At 46.9% G+C, this 14,632-nt stretch overlaps 1 protein-coding gene across 8 annotated transcripts in view; it reads left to right on the top strand.

The window, feature by feature from the left end:
• The first annotated feature begins 268 nt into the window (after positions 1-268).
• GINS4 (GINS complex subunit 4) overlaps positions 269-14,632 on the top strand; it is a 46,633-nt gene continuing 32,269 nt past the window's right edge. For 3 of the 8 annotated variants that reach the window (XM_030938140.1, XM_030938139.1, XM_030938138.1), the window contains exons 1-7: positions 269-453; positions 1,241-1,355; positions 7,423-7,509; positions 8,251-8,364; positions 10,762-10,859; positions 10,996-11,084; positions 12,921-13,011. In XM_030938140.1, coding sequence (XP_030794000.1) covers positions 1,260-1,355; positions 7,423-7,509; positions 8,251-8,364; positions 10,762-10,859; positions 10,996-11,084; positions 12,921-13,011 — 575 coding nt within the window. In that variant the 5' untranslated portion in view covers positions 269-453; positions 1,241-1,259. Of the gene's footprint in view, positions 512-1,240; positions 1,356-7,422; positions 7,510-8,250; positions 8,365-10,761; positions 10,860-10,995; positions 11,085-12,920; positions 13,012-13,102; positions 13,494-14,632 lie in introns of those variants that run through there. The other 5 variants (XM_010354605.2, XM_030938135.1, XM_030938136.1 and 2 more) reach the window with 5 other exon arrangements.

Raw genomic sequence — 14,632 nt, 5'->3', positions numbered from 1 at the left:
CCGCTCCTATTGGCCACGGTGCGGGGCGCCCCCTCCCTACGCTCGTGAGTAGTGCAACCCGGACCGCAGACCCAAGCCGCCGACCCAGGTGGGCGGGGCCCACCCGGACCAGCCTCCAGCCGCTTAGTGTCCAAGGGTTGCTGGGACTGCGAGCAGCCGCGAAGCCAGTCCTCACCCCTCGGGTGGGCGGGCCCAAGAAGACCGCCCCGCTCTTCCCCCCCCGCGCCTTGATTAGTCAGCCTCGCCCGTGCGCGATGACGTCGTGCCTAGGCGGAAAGTTTCCGAGAGTAGCGCGGGAGCTGAGAAGTTGGAGGCTCGGGTTCATCCGGGGAAGGCCTTGAGCAGTTTGTTCCGCTGTCTTCCTGCTTCCAGGTTCCCCGACTGCGTCCCCACGAACTCCCCGTCCTTACCACCTGCTGCTGTGGAGTGCCTCGCTGTCTCCCAGGTCCCCGAGTGAGAGTCGAGTGGGACCTCTGTGGCGAGGGAAGGCCTGTGTGGGTGGCACTGAGAGGTAGAAGGGGAGGGGAATGTTCGCAGTTTCCCTGCGACCCCAGGGATTTTCCTCGTCCCCACCATCCACCTCCTTAGGCCTTTGGAGTCGCCGACTGGTCTAATGTCGCCGGGCCTTGTGGCTCTGGGAAATTAGCATTGATTAATCCTCCTAACAATTTTTATTTTTATAGAGACAGACTCTCCCTGTGTTGCCCAGGCTGGTCTCGAACTCCTGGGCTCAAGGTATCTTCCTGCCTGGGCTTCCCAAAGTGTTGGGATTACAGGCGTGAGCCCGGCCAGCTCCCAACGATGTTAAGTGCCTGCTAGGAGTCAAGCACTGTGCTGAGCGCAGGGGCTCCCCAAGTCATTGCGTCCCGAGTGCTTAGTGCCAGGCATTGAGCAGAGGCGCGATTCGTATTTGAACTAAAACGAACCCCGTCCCTGAGGAACAGGACCTCTGCTGGGAAGTCAAAGAAATGAATAGTGATCGTATGATGTGATAGGTGCTCAGTTCCTGGTGGGCAGTAATAAAGGGGAGGATTGTTTGAGAAATGGATACCTGACCTAAGCCTTGGAGGAAGAGGCAGACACTGGAAAACTAGAGTCCCTACGTTCTCTCACCACTTGCTAATGGGCCTCTACAACCGCAGGAAACCGCAATAAACCTTTCCCTTCTCCAGATAGATGTCTATTCTTGCAAATAAATAGAAAATGCGTTGCAGAGTATTGGTTCTTTCCTTCTCATTAGGTTCCTGGTTTCAGAGAAGATGACCGAAGAACTGGATTTCCTGGGACAGGACTCTGATGGGGGTAGTGAGGAAGTGGTCCTAACTCCTGCAGAGCTCATTGAAAGGTTGGAGCAGGTAAGCATCCCAGATCGAATCCCTTTGCTCCTGTCAGCCTTTTTATTTAGTTCATCTGTGAATATCAGGGATCACAAAATGAGGAAATGGAATTCAGGGCTTATTTCAGGAGAACAGGGACTGAATCTTACCATCTACATGGAAACGGGAAGCAGGAAGGACATCCTCTGTTAGAGATCTCATCATATCAAACACAGCATTCCCAAGTGGGGTCAGTAAGAGACAGCTTTGGGCACATTCAGTGAACAGTTCACAGAGCAAGATCCACGTGATATTTTCAGGGACTGTAGAGGTGTGGTGGGACTGCTAACTTCTTTACCTTAGTCCCTTGAACATCTGCTGTTTCCCTGGAGAATGCCTGTTTAGCAAGAAAATGCTGAAATGCCCGTAAGGGAAAACTGGTCATATTCTTCCTTTTTCTCACATGTTTTTTTCTTGAGTCCTCTGCTCTCCATATGTCCACTGCTTATCTAAAATCCTTTCTGAAATATTTCTTCTTTTAGTTATAATAGCTCTGACTTATTGCGTATTTCTCATGTGCCAGTAACTGTGTTCTTTACACTTATATCTCACGATGCTCTGGTAACAGTTCAGACTATCTGGATTTAAATCTGTCTCTGACACTACTCTGTTATGTGATGTTAAGCAAGTTGGAGAGTTTGTCTCAAGCCGTTGCTTGACTATAAAATGGAGACAGTAGGGCCGGGCACGATGACTCAAGCCTGTAATCCCAGCACTTTGGGAGGCTGAGGTGAATGGATCACCTGAGGTCCAGGAGTTCGAGACCAGCCTAACCAACATGATAAAACCCTGTCTCTACTAAAAAACAAAAATTAGCAGGGCGTGGTGGTGCATGCCTGTAATCCCAGCTACTTGGGAGGCTGAGGACAGAGAATCACCTGAACCCGGGAGGCAGAGGTTGCAGTGAGCAAAGATCCCACCATTGCACTGCAGCCTGGGCAACAAGAGTGAAACTCTATCTCAAAAAAATAATAAAATTGAGATGATAATAGTGTCTCCTTCCTGGAGTTTTGGGTTGATTAAATGTGGAATTATAATTGTGTAAAGTACTCAGCATGCTGTCTGACACATGGTAAGCACTCACTAGACGTGAGCTGTTCATAGTAATTATCCTTACCCTCTTGCTCTAACTGCCCATTTCCAGAGCTCTCTCATGTTTGCGACTTTAGTATTCTTCATTTTTCCCTGCCATACATGATATCGTGAATGACAAAACCGAACTAAAATAATTTTTAAATTATACCTTATATGATAATCCTTACTGTTTAGCAGTGATTCTTAATCTGTTTTTATATCACAGACCTTTTTGAGAAACTGGTAAAAACTCTGGTCTTTCATCCCAGAATAATGCACACATGCACCCATGCAGAATTTTGCATATGACTTCCAGGGGATCACAGATCCCCTGAAATCCACCCACAGACCTAGTCTGTGGAACAGCCTAAGAGTTCCTTGTTCATTAGGAAAGGGTTCATTAAACAAAAATCAAAAGGCACAAAGCATAAAGGAAAAAAGGGATACATTCCTGGAGTGCAGTGGCATGATCTTGGTTCAGTGCAACCTCTGCCTCCCAGGTTCAAGTGATTCTCCTGCCTCAGCCTCCTGAGTAGATGGGACTATAGGCATGCGCCACCACGCCCAGCTAATTTTTGTATTTTTAGTAGAGATGGGGTTTCATCATACTGGGTTTCACTATGTTGGCCAGGCTGGTCTCGAACTCCTGACATTGTGATCTGCCTGCCTTAGCCTCCCAAAGTGCTGGGATTACAAGTGTGAATCACTGTGCCCTGCCTGTTTGTACTTCTGAATTAGAGTGAAAAGACAGGCCACCAGGCTGGGAGAAGATACTTGCAAAATGTTAATATGTAGCTGACACAAGATGATTATCCACAGTACATAAACAACTCTTTCAGACTGCCCAATACAGACTGATACCTGGTAGAAGAAGAAAACAAGATGGCCAATAAGCATATGAAAAAGATGTTCAACCTTTTTAGTGATCAGGAAAATGAAAATTAAAATCATGAGATATCATTTCATATCTATCAGATTGGAAGAACTGAAAAACGTGAGCAATATAAAGTATGGCAAGAATGTAGAGCAGCTGAGCGCAGTGGCTCATGCCTGTAGTTCTAGCAACTCGGGAGGCCAAAGTGGGAGGTTCGTTTGAGCCCAGGAGTTTGAGACCAACCTGAGGATCATAGCGAGATCTTATCCCAAAAAGAAAAAAATTAAGAATACAGGGTAGGCCAGGTGCAGTGGCTCACACCTGTAATCCCAGCACCTTGGGAGGCCTAGGCGAGCAGATCACCTGAAGTCAGGAGTTCAAGACTATCCTGGCCAACAAGGCGAAACCCCATCTCTACTAAAAATACAAAAATTAGCCGGGCGTGTTGTTACGCCTGTAATCCCAGCTACTCAGGAGGTTGAGGCAGGAGAATCTCTTGAACCCAGGAGGTGGAGATTGCAGTGAGCCGAGATCACACCACTGCACTGCAGCCTGAGCAATAGAGCAAGACTCCGTCTCAAAAAAAAAAAAAAAAATGTAGAGCAATTTGCACATTTATATACTGCCATGGGATGTAAATAGGTATAATCACTTTGGAAAATAATTTGTTAATTGTCTAGTAAAGATGAAGGTGCACATACCTGTGGTCCAGTAATTCCACCCCCAGGTACATACCTAGTGAAAACTTCTGCATATACTGTAGGAGACATCTACCGTATTTTCACACATTGCTTGTAATAGTTAAAAATGAAAATAACCTAGATAACCATAAATAAATAGCATTGAGAAAATATACCATGTACAGTGGAAATAAAACAGCAGTGCAAATGAGTAAAATAACTCCTGAAACAGCGTGAATAACAGGAACATAATGTAGAACAATAACAACCATAAAATATGAGCTGCCAAAGAAACTTTATGTAAAGTTCAAACTTGCAAAATTATTGTTCAAGGCAGAGCCACCACCCTTGGGTGATGTGGCACACTGCTGTGCCACAGATGCCTCAGTGTGGACCCCTGCATCTTCCAGGACAGCCGGAGCCCCAGGCTGGTTGCTTTTTCACGTGAGCATCATTGGAGTCCTTGAAAGGCAGCTAGAGGATGGGCAGCAGGGGGTCTGACAGCACCGCTGTGGCTTGCCGGTGGTTGAGCTAGAGTAAAATCTCATGCCTGATGCTCCAGTGCAATGCCCTGAGTGCAGCCAAGGAAGTGACCTGCATGGCTGCCACAGCCAGATCCTGTCTCTTATGCTGTGTGACACAGCCAAAGGGACAGCCTGACAGGGCCACTGATGAGAACAGCTTCGGGAGCATATATAGGATACCCTTTAATGCCTGTAAAAAGTGATTTAAAAGTTATTACCTGTAGTGCAGATTTGCTCATTTGAGTGATTGTTTTAGTTTGCTATGGCCGCAGAGCAAAGTCCCAAAGACTGGGTAGCTTAAATAGAAATTTAGTTTCTTAATTCTAGAGGCTCAGGTCAAAGTGCCAGCATAGTTGGCTTCTTCCCAGGCCTCTGCCTTAGGCTTGTAGGTGACCGTATTCTCCCTGTGTCTTTGCGTGGTCTTCCCTCTCGTGTGTGTCTGTGTTAAAATTACCTCTTATCAGGACAGCAGTCTTACTGGATTATGGCAACTTAATCACTTCTTTAAAGGCCCCCATCTCCAAATACAGTCATGGTCTGAGGTCCTGGAAGTTAGGTAGATTTTTGAGGGGGGACACGCTTCAGCCTGTAGCAATAATGAACTGATTGGTATTTAGAATTTTGATCAGGGACTAGGCACGGTGGTTCAAGCCTGTAAGTAATCCCAACACTTCTGGAGGCTGATGCAGGGGGATGTCTTGAGGCCAGGAGTTCGAAGACCACCATAGGCAACATGGTAAAACCCCATCTTTATTTAAAAAATTTAAAAATTAGCCAGGCTTTGTGGTATGTGCCTATAGTCCCAGCTACTCTGGATGCTGAGGCAGGAGAATCACTTAAGCCTGGGAGGTCAAGGATGCAGTGAGCCATTATTGTGCCACTGTGTGACCAGAAACCAGATGTAGCCATTTCAAGTGTAAAACCTGATTTAAAAAAAGATTGGATTTTGATACAAGTTTCTCAGTAAAAATTTTTGAAAGCTTTATGTGAAAGTTTTATACTAATATAAACTTCCACCTAATGTTTTATACTTTATTATCATAATTTCATAATATAAGTGAAGTGGTCCCCAATGGTACCCCAGTGTACCAGACAAGCACTATCACTTTCTTTGAATATCCTGTCATGAACAGTTGAGAGGTATTCTATAGACATATGAACAAATATAGTGAGACCATAAAGGAAATTCAACATGAAATTCAAGCTAATGATTACCTCTGAGGAGGTAGGGACACACAGGGACTTGTCATTGTTCTCGTAGTTTGTTTGTTTGTTTGTTTTTGAGACGGAGTCTTGCTCTGTTGCCCTGGCGCGATCTCTGCTCACTGCAACCTCCGCCTCCCAGGTTCAAGCAATTCTCCTGCCTCAGCCTCCCAAGTAGCTGGGACTACAGTAGTGTCAAGCCCGGCTAATTTTTTATATTTTCAGTAGAGACGGGGTTTCACCAGGTTAGCCAGGATGTTTTGATCTCCTGACCTCATGATCCGCCCGCCTCGGCCTCCCAAAGCGCTGGGATTACAGGCATGAGCCACCACGCCCAGCTTGTTCTTCTAGTTCTAAAAATTATTCAATATTTGGCTGGGCTCGGTGGCTCACGCCTGTAACTCCAGCACTTTGAGAGGCCAAGGCAGGTGGGTCACTGGAGGTCAGGAGTTCAAGACCAGCCTGGCCAACACGGTGAAACCCTGTCTCTAATAAAAACACAAAAATTAGCTAGGCATGGTGGCACATGCCTGTAATTCCAGCTACTCAGAAGGCTGAGGCAGGAGAATCGCTTGAACGCGAGACGCAGAAGTTGCAGTGAGCTGGGATCATGCCTCTGCTCCCCAGCCTGGGCAATAGAGTGAGACTGTCCCTCAAAAATAAATAAATAAAAATTATTCAATATTTAATAAAAATCAGTCAAAAAGAAATACTGCTCCTAATAAGCCCTTCAGGAAATACGATGTTTTCCCATGCATTATGCCGGGTTTTGTTTGTTTCAGTCTGCAGAACTACTGCAGATGCTTAGGCTCTGCACAAACACTTATGACAGTGGCCATGCCCAGCATTTGGTAATGTGTCTTGACGGTGATCAAGGAGAGAAGCAGACACTCAAGGACATCAGAAAAAAATAAGTTGAGCCTGGTCAGCATATAATTCTGAGCTATGTTAAAACTACATTTCCTATAATTGAAAGATAAGTGTAGCTTTCGTCAGTCACTTAGGGATATTTCAGTTCTCTAAGCCTTAGAAGTCTCTAAAATGAACCAAACAGCTGGGCCTGAGTCATAAATTAGAGCTTTAACTTCTGGCTCCAACACTCCATAATAGATGAGCGCCTGTTTCTTTTATGATCCTGTATACTTTGGGGCCATTAGTAAATTACTCAATCTGTATTTTTTCAATCAGATGAGGATAACTATATCCATTTTCTCTGAGATATGATGATGATGAATTAAAAATATTTGTGAAGTGCTCTGAGCTTCAGGAATGAAGAGCTGTGTGGATTGGTGGGTTGTTGCTTTCTCTCTAAATAGACATGGGGTGGTGCTCCCTGGGAGGAAGGAGCTGGTGGAGTAACAGTGTGCCCGGGCTGCCTGGCAAAGCCACTGTTTGAACACCAGGTGGTGTCACTCTCAGCACCAGGCATCATACTAACTGAAGTAAGCAAGGGTTTGTGTGAGTGTCAGTTGAATAGAAGGTTATGAACATATCCTCCCAACTAAAACAAGACATGAGAAAGCAATTGCTAAACTTAGTTTGTCTTCAAAACAGTTTCAGTGTTTCCAGTTGGTGGGCAGACAGTTTTCTCGCCTGCACCGTCCCTGGTTTTTGTGGGACTTGGGCTGACTCATAGAGTTGTTTCGCTCTGTGGTGGATGATGCTTGCTTTTTCTGGCATTTGTCTTTTAGGCCTGGATGAATGAAAAGTTTGCCCCTGAGCTGCTGGAGAGCAAGCCTGAGATTGTAGAATGTGTCATGGAACAGCTGGAGCACATGGTAAGAGTTGCTTGTCTTGGGCTAACAAAGGAGGAGGAAGGTAAAAGCATTTGGTCAGCACACTGAGAGCTTGCAGTCTGATAGCAAATCTGTTTTGTTTGGCTCAACCCACAGTCCAGTTCTTTAAAAAGAACATTGAATTAGTTATCTATGTTTATCAAGCTTGAGAGTTCTTGTAAATATCTGGATATTGGCTTCCCATGAAAAGTCTAAAATCCTGCATTTCTGCATGAGAACAGTTGACCAGAGCAGTCCCATGAGAGTTGCCCATCCATGTACTCCCTGCTCCCCACAGTCCCTGACTACCCACCCCTCTCTTGTAGCCTCCTAACCTGGCCCCTGCAGACATTTGAGTTTGTGGTCCCTGGCCTAGATGATCTAAGTCTAAATCGTTGTCAACTTCAGAGAAGCTGTAAAATGTGGATATTTCACAGTTTCTCAGCTGGTGTTTTAATACTGCTTTTTAGACCCGATGGAAGTTTCTTCTGTGTGCTGTATTATCTCCCTTACAATCGGACTGGAGTTCTTCTGGAACCCTCTGGCTGAACATATTCTATTCAAATGGTCTTTTTCTAAAAGTAAATGACTATTGTTTGCATTTTATACAATGATAAAATAAAATGAAAACTCACATGATATTTTTGTTTTCATTGGACTGAAACATAGTCTGGGTCCTCAACGTTGTCAATGATGATAGTTGAACATCATGTTTTTTATAAACCTTAGTTTCTCATTTAATAGGAAGAAAATCTCAGGAGAGCCAAAAGGGAGGACCTGAAGGTCAGCATCCACCAAATGGAGATGGAGAGGATCCGCTACGTCCTCAGCAGCTACTTGCGGTGTCGCCTCATGAAGGTTTGACATGGAGATACCTGGAGGGATTGAGACAGCGCAGTCTGTAAAGCAGACTGAATGTCCTGGGGAGAACTTGGACTGGGGCCCAGGAGGGTGCAGGACCTGAAGACGCTGCTGAGAGCCCAATATCAGTGTAGCTAAAGTGTAAGGAGAGCAAGAGATTGCTCCGCAGAAGCACAGAGAGGCATGTGTTGCCCACTGCGGGGACACCGCACACATTTTTAGTCTGTTCACCCGCTGAGTGAATGGTGCCCCGTTGCATTACAGCATGGTGGTGCTGAAGGGAGAGTCGTTGGCATTGGTGAATAGGGAATGCTGACTAGGGGATAACTTGTTTCCAAAATTATTTTGCCTGTCAGATGGCCAACATCAATGTCAAATGAACCAGGATGACTTACATTTGCCTGCAGCTTTGTGGCTATCTAACTTACAAAAATGAAATTGCAGGCTAGGTATGGTGGCTTACGCCTGTAATCCCAGCACTGGGAGGCTGAGGAGGGTGGATCACCTGAGGTCAGGAGAGTTTGAGACCAACCTGACCAACAAGGTGAAACCCCATCTCTACTAAAAATAAAAAAATTAGCCGGGTGTGGTGGCGGGTACCTGTAGTCCCAGCTACTCAGGAGGCTGAGACAGGAGAATTGCTTGAACCCAGCAGGTGGAGGTTGCAGTAAGCCAAGATCGTGCCACTGCACTCCAGCCTGGGCGACAGAGCGAGACTCCGCCTCAAAAAAAAAAGAAAGGAAAAGAAATTGCAAAACATTCCTATTTTATAACCCTGAGAAATTCCTACTTCCTTGACATTTCTTTTCATTTGGTTCTATGTGTCTCTTTAGTTGTTACAAATAAAATAAATTATCTCTTCTACACGAGAATGCTTCAGCTATCTGAAGACTGCCCACAGTCTCCTCGAAGTCTTCTTTCAGGCACACATTTTAGCCATTCAAACCATTTACTCTCCTGGTCTCTAAAAGGGTTCTTGTTTGTCTTTATCCTTCTTAAGTTACACTATCTAAAACTAAACACAGTATCCCAGTTGTAGTTTGACCAAGTTTGTGAAAAACAGCATGATCATTTCTCTTATTCTGGTTATTAAGCTGGTAGTAATGCCAACCACATCACATTAGCATATTTATCACATTAGCATATTGACAGGTACGCTGCCTGAGCTCATTCTTCACTCACATGGATGCTAACCCCTTTTATTATGATAATGATCCCATCCAGTCATTGTCCTCTACTTACATGGCTTAGGTTTTGGCTCCTTAAGTGTAGAGCTTGATACTTATTCCTCTTAAACTTTATCTTATTAAACTGGGCCATTTCCCTTATCTCTGGATCCTGATCTTGTCACCTAATGTATTAGCTGTCTCTTAATACTTGATGTCATCAGCCCTCTTGTTTTTTTATTTGCTGGGTTGTGTGTGGTTTTTTTTTTGTTTTGTTTTGTTTTTTTGACGGAATCTCGCTCTGTTGCTCAGGCTGGAGTGCAGTGGCACGATCTCAGCTCACTGCAACCTTCCCCTCCTGGGTTCAAGTGATTCTGTTGCCTCAGCCTTCCAAGTAGCTGGGATTACATGCCCCTGCCACCATGCCCGGCTGATTTTTAGAAGAGACAGTGTTTCACCATGTTGGCCAGGCTGATCTCGAACTCCTGAGCTCAGGTGATCCACACCCACCTCAGCCTCCCAAAATGCTGGGATTACAGGCATGAGCTACTGTGCCCAGCCCACATAAGGTTTTTGATGACCAAAAGCTGGTGATGACCAGCCAGGGGGCAGTGGCTCGTGCCTGTAATCCCAGCACTTTGGGAGGCCAAGGCAGGTGGATCACCTGAGGTTAGGAGTTCAAGACCAACCTGGACAACATGGTGAAACCCCATCTCTAAAAATGCAAAAATCAGCTGGGTGTGGTGGTGGGTGCCTGTAATCCCAGCTACTCAAGAGGCTGAGGCAGGAGAATCACTTGAACCCGAGAGGTGGAGGTTGCAGTGAGCCAAGATCACACCACTGCACTCCAGCCTAGGCAACACAATGAGATTCCATCTCAGAAAAAAAAAAAAAAAACCTTATGTGAATATTAATTGGACTGTGTTAAGGATCTCTCACCAAAGACTTTCCTACAGTTTGACATCTACCCATTGAGTCAGCATTCTTTGTTCAGCCACTTAGGAGTCTCCCAATCCAAGCTGTCCCCCAGCCTCACGTCCACAGCTTGCCTGCAAGGGTGTCTCAGAGATGTCCCGTGTCTTATGGTGTGCCTCTCTACCCACACTGTCCCACCTCCAGACCACACGTCGTTCCTCGGGAGAGTTGTGTAAACCCTCTTTATGTTAACCACATCCTTGTCTTTGACTTTTACTGACGTTTTCATGAAGATTTTGCTTTATCTTCACAGATAGAGAAGTTTTTCCCTCATGTCCTTGAGAAGGAGAAAACCCGGCCCGAGGGGGAGCCTTCCAGCCTCTCCCCGGAAGAGTTGGCCTTTGCCAGAGAGTGAGTGAGCTGTCGGCATGGGGCACCTGGCGGATTCAGCATGAGGCCTGTCCTCGAGGGCTGTGCGCTGCTGCCTGCTAACCTTGGACGTCCATCAGCTGTGCACACCACAGCAATTTGAGTCCATGTCTTTCAGGTTCATGGTGAACACAGAGACCTATCTGAAAAATGTCGCCTTGAAGCACATGCCCCCTAACTTACAGAAGGTGGACCTCTTTCGGGCAGGTAAACAGGACATTCTCCCTGCAGGTGGCCCACCCATCCTCAGGTGTCCCAGGGTAGGATCCTGTCTTCACTGTTTTTACCCAAATATGGGAAAATAAGTATGTAGATAAACAGAAAGGAGAGGAAGGGTTCTGGCTAAAAACCAAAAAAATAACAAAGCAGATCCAATGGTAGTCATTTGAGCATTGCTTCTGTGTTCCCTGGGGCGGGCTGAGCCCCATGACTGCACTGGTGCTTGTAGACTCGGCATGGAGCTGCGTTCGCCTTCAGTAGCTAGCCATCTGCTGAGCCTCTGCAAGGTGCTGGCAGCCCTGAGTACCAGTGCTGCAGAGCCCACACCAACATTGCCCCTGCTCTGAGGGGCTGGCGGTCTCTTCCTCACAGGTCCCAGAATGCACAGGGCCCGCCTAGCTGGAGGGGAGGGCTGAAACAGGAGGCTAGGGAGACCTCCACTGAGTCTCTGTGGCCTCGGAAGAGGGAGCAGGTTGGAGGGTATGGAAAGACGAGGGAGGGAAGCCGGGGAAGGGCAGCTTGGCCAGAGCCCCTCCTCGGGCCTCTTTGCACTGGCCCCTGAGGGCTGCTGAGCAAGGAAAGGGAGGTATAGGCAGAGCCCTTAACCGTGGATGAACCCACCAGGGGCCCCTGGCTTACAGGATAAAGCCCATGTTCCTCAGTGTTGCACGGTGCGCCAGATCCAAGCAAGACTGCCTCAGGCAAAATTGCCACACCAAATCAAATGCCCTCCAGGGGTCTGGAGCCCGCCTTGTCTACAAGCTGAGCTTAGTGTTCCAAGGCCACGAGCTCCAGTGCACCCGAGCCCTGGAAATTCATCTCTGCCCAGCCTGTGCTGGGGCTAGGGGCCACATGGCCACCCCTGTGGTGGTGGAACAAGGTCTTAGTCCCTTTGGGCTGCTCACAGTTCTGGAGGCCGGGAAGTCCAGGATCCAGGCCCCCACAGATTCAGTGTCTGCCATGGGCCTGTTCCTCATCGATGGCGCCTTCCATATGTCGTCACAGAGAAGGGAAGGGGCAAAGGGCAAGGGGCAAGCAGACTCTCAGGCTACTTCCATAAGATCACTAATCCCAGTCTCTATGTGTCCTAGTCCCCTCCCTTCCGCTGACCTTTTTTTTTTTTTTTTTTTTTTTGAGACAAGGTCTTCCCTTGTTGCCCCGGCTGGAGTACGTTGACGCTGTCATAGCTCACTGCAGCCTTGAACTGCTGGGCTCAAGTGGTCCTCCCACCTCAGCCTCCCAAGTAGCTGGAACTACAGGCATGTGCCACCATGCTTGGCTATTATTTTTAAAATTTTTTTGTGGAGACAGTATTGCTATTGTTTTCTAGGTTGGTCTCAAACTCCTGGCCTCAATTGATCCTCCAGCCTCAGCCTCTTAAAATGCTGGGATCACAGGCATGAGCCACTGCCTGGCCTATTCTCTACTTATAAGACACCAGTCATACTGGATTAGGGCCCACACTTTCACTTAACTGCCTCTTTAAAAGCCCTGTTTCCGAATACAATCCCACGCTGAAGTATTGGGGGTTAGGGCTTCAACATATGAATTTTGCAGGGACACAGTGTAGCCCATAACACCAACTGCAAGTCAGACCCATATCAGACTTGTGGAACCCTGAATTGGTCATTTTGCTGAGGAAAACAAAAGGCCCAATCCATGTCCAGCTCCCTCCCTGGTCAGCCACTCTGTCTGCATCTTAGAAGAATAGGAAAGGGCTGGGCTCCTATCTAAACCCTGAGTGTGCCATACCTCCCAGCAACTTTTCCTTTGTTGACTTTGTTGGCCGAGCATTTCCTGATCACATTATTATTTTCCTGGCAGTTCCCAAACCAGATCTAGATTCTTACGTGTTTCTGAGAGTGAGAGAACGACAAGAAAACATACTGGTAGAACCAGACACAGATGAGCAGAGGTGAGTGGCATGCGTCTTTCACAGTGGGCACATTCCTCCCAATGGAGGGCCAGCCGAGCTCTACAGGCGAATATGTTTCCCTCTTTTTCAGGGACTACGTGATTGACCTGGAGAAGGGCTCACAGCACTTGATCCGATACAAAACCATTGCACCTCTGGTTGCATCTGGAGCTGTCCAGCTAATTTAAAACTAGGCATAAACAGCTGGGCATGGTGGCTCACGCCTGTAATCCCAGCACTTTGGGAGGTCGAGGCAGGCAGATCATGAGGTCAGGAGTTTGAGACCAACCTGACCAACATGGTGAAACCCCATCTGAACTAAAAATACAAAAAAATTAGCCGGGTGTGGTGGTGTGCACCTGTAATCCCAACTTCTCGAGAGGCTGGAGCAGGAGGATCACTTGAACCTGGAAGCAGGAGGTTGCAGTGAGCCGAGATCGTGCCATTGCGCTCTAGCCTGGGTGACAGAGCGAGACTTTGTCTCAAAAAAGAAAAAAAAACTAGGTATAAACTCATGAGGTCAGGAGATCAAGACCATCCTGGCTAACACAGTGAAACCCCATCTCTACTAAAAATACAAAAAATTAGCCAGGCATGGTGGCAGGCCCTGTAGTCCCAGCTACTCGGGAGGCTGAGGCAGGAGAATGGTGTGAACCGGGAGGCAGAGCTTGCAGTGAGCCAAGATCGTGCCATTGCACTCCAGCCTGGGCAACAGAGCAAGACTCTGTCTCAAAAAAAAAAAAAAAAAAAAAGAAAGGCATACACAGGAATGAAGACCTGGAACCCTAGAGAAAATACTAGAAACCCCTCATATTACCTTGTGCCTGAGGACAATAATAAAGTAGTTCACTAGGCATCAGACATTCCTCAGCAGTGCTGTGGGTCACAGGCGTGGAGAGGAGCTTGAGGCAGGATTGCTTGTGTTGCCGCACGTCCTGTGTGCCGCTTTAGCCTGTGTCAGTAGATGGAGCCATTGCTCTGTTTATTCTGTATACTTGGCGGAGCAGTAGAGGCTCTCAGCACACCTTTTCCCTTTGTTGTATTTTCTGAGCTAAGGAAAGGCAGGCAGAGGTAGTTCATAAGAAGGCATCACTGCCTGTGATCGGGGCTGCATTTAGCCCTGACCTGATAATGGTATGAGAGTTCATTTAGCGTTTCTGCTGGGAAGATTGTAAATAGATTAAAGAAAACAGCTGTGGCCTTCTCCCGTCATACATCATTAGACTGTGTGAACTAACATTTTAGAACCTCTAATATTGGACTTAAAACCAATTTCTGTCATGCTTAACTGAAAATCACAACTAAACCAATAAACCATTATTAAATTTCCATTCTGTGGCAGAAGGCACCTCTGGACGGCTCTCGGCTTGTAGTCTAATGAAGTATGTGCTCCCTGCTGTTAACCCACAGCCCTCCCCAACTCTCCAGCGGCTTTGCCAAGCCAGCCTCCGGGCCATCTGGCTGTCCTTGGCCAAGGCACTGTTAACAGTGACGTTAACCATCCTGTATTGTGACCTCTGTGGCCGCTTTTCTGGTTTAAGTCCTTCACTTTTTCAAGAGGAATGGATGAAATTAACCTAATATGCTTGCAGAGTTTCACAGTGATACTGGAAGGAAGGAT

The sequence above is a fragment of the Rhinopithecus roxellana genome, chromosome 9 (genome assembly GCF_007565055.1).
Source record: "Rhinopithecus roxellana isolate Shanxi Qingling chromosome 9, ASM756505v1, whole genome shotgun sequence".
In the NCBI taxonomy this organism is placed as follows: domain Eukaryota; kingdom Metazoa; phylum Chordata; class Mammalia; order Primates; family Cercopithecidae; genus Rhinopithecus; species Rhinopithecus roxellana.
Note: the sequence above shows the minus strand (reverse complement) of the source record. Positions and strands in the feature narration are given on the sequence as shown.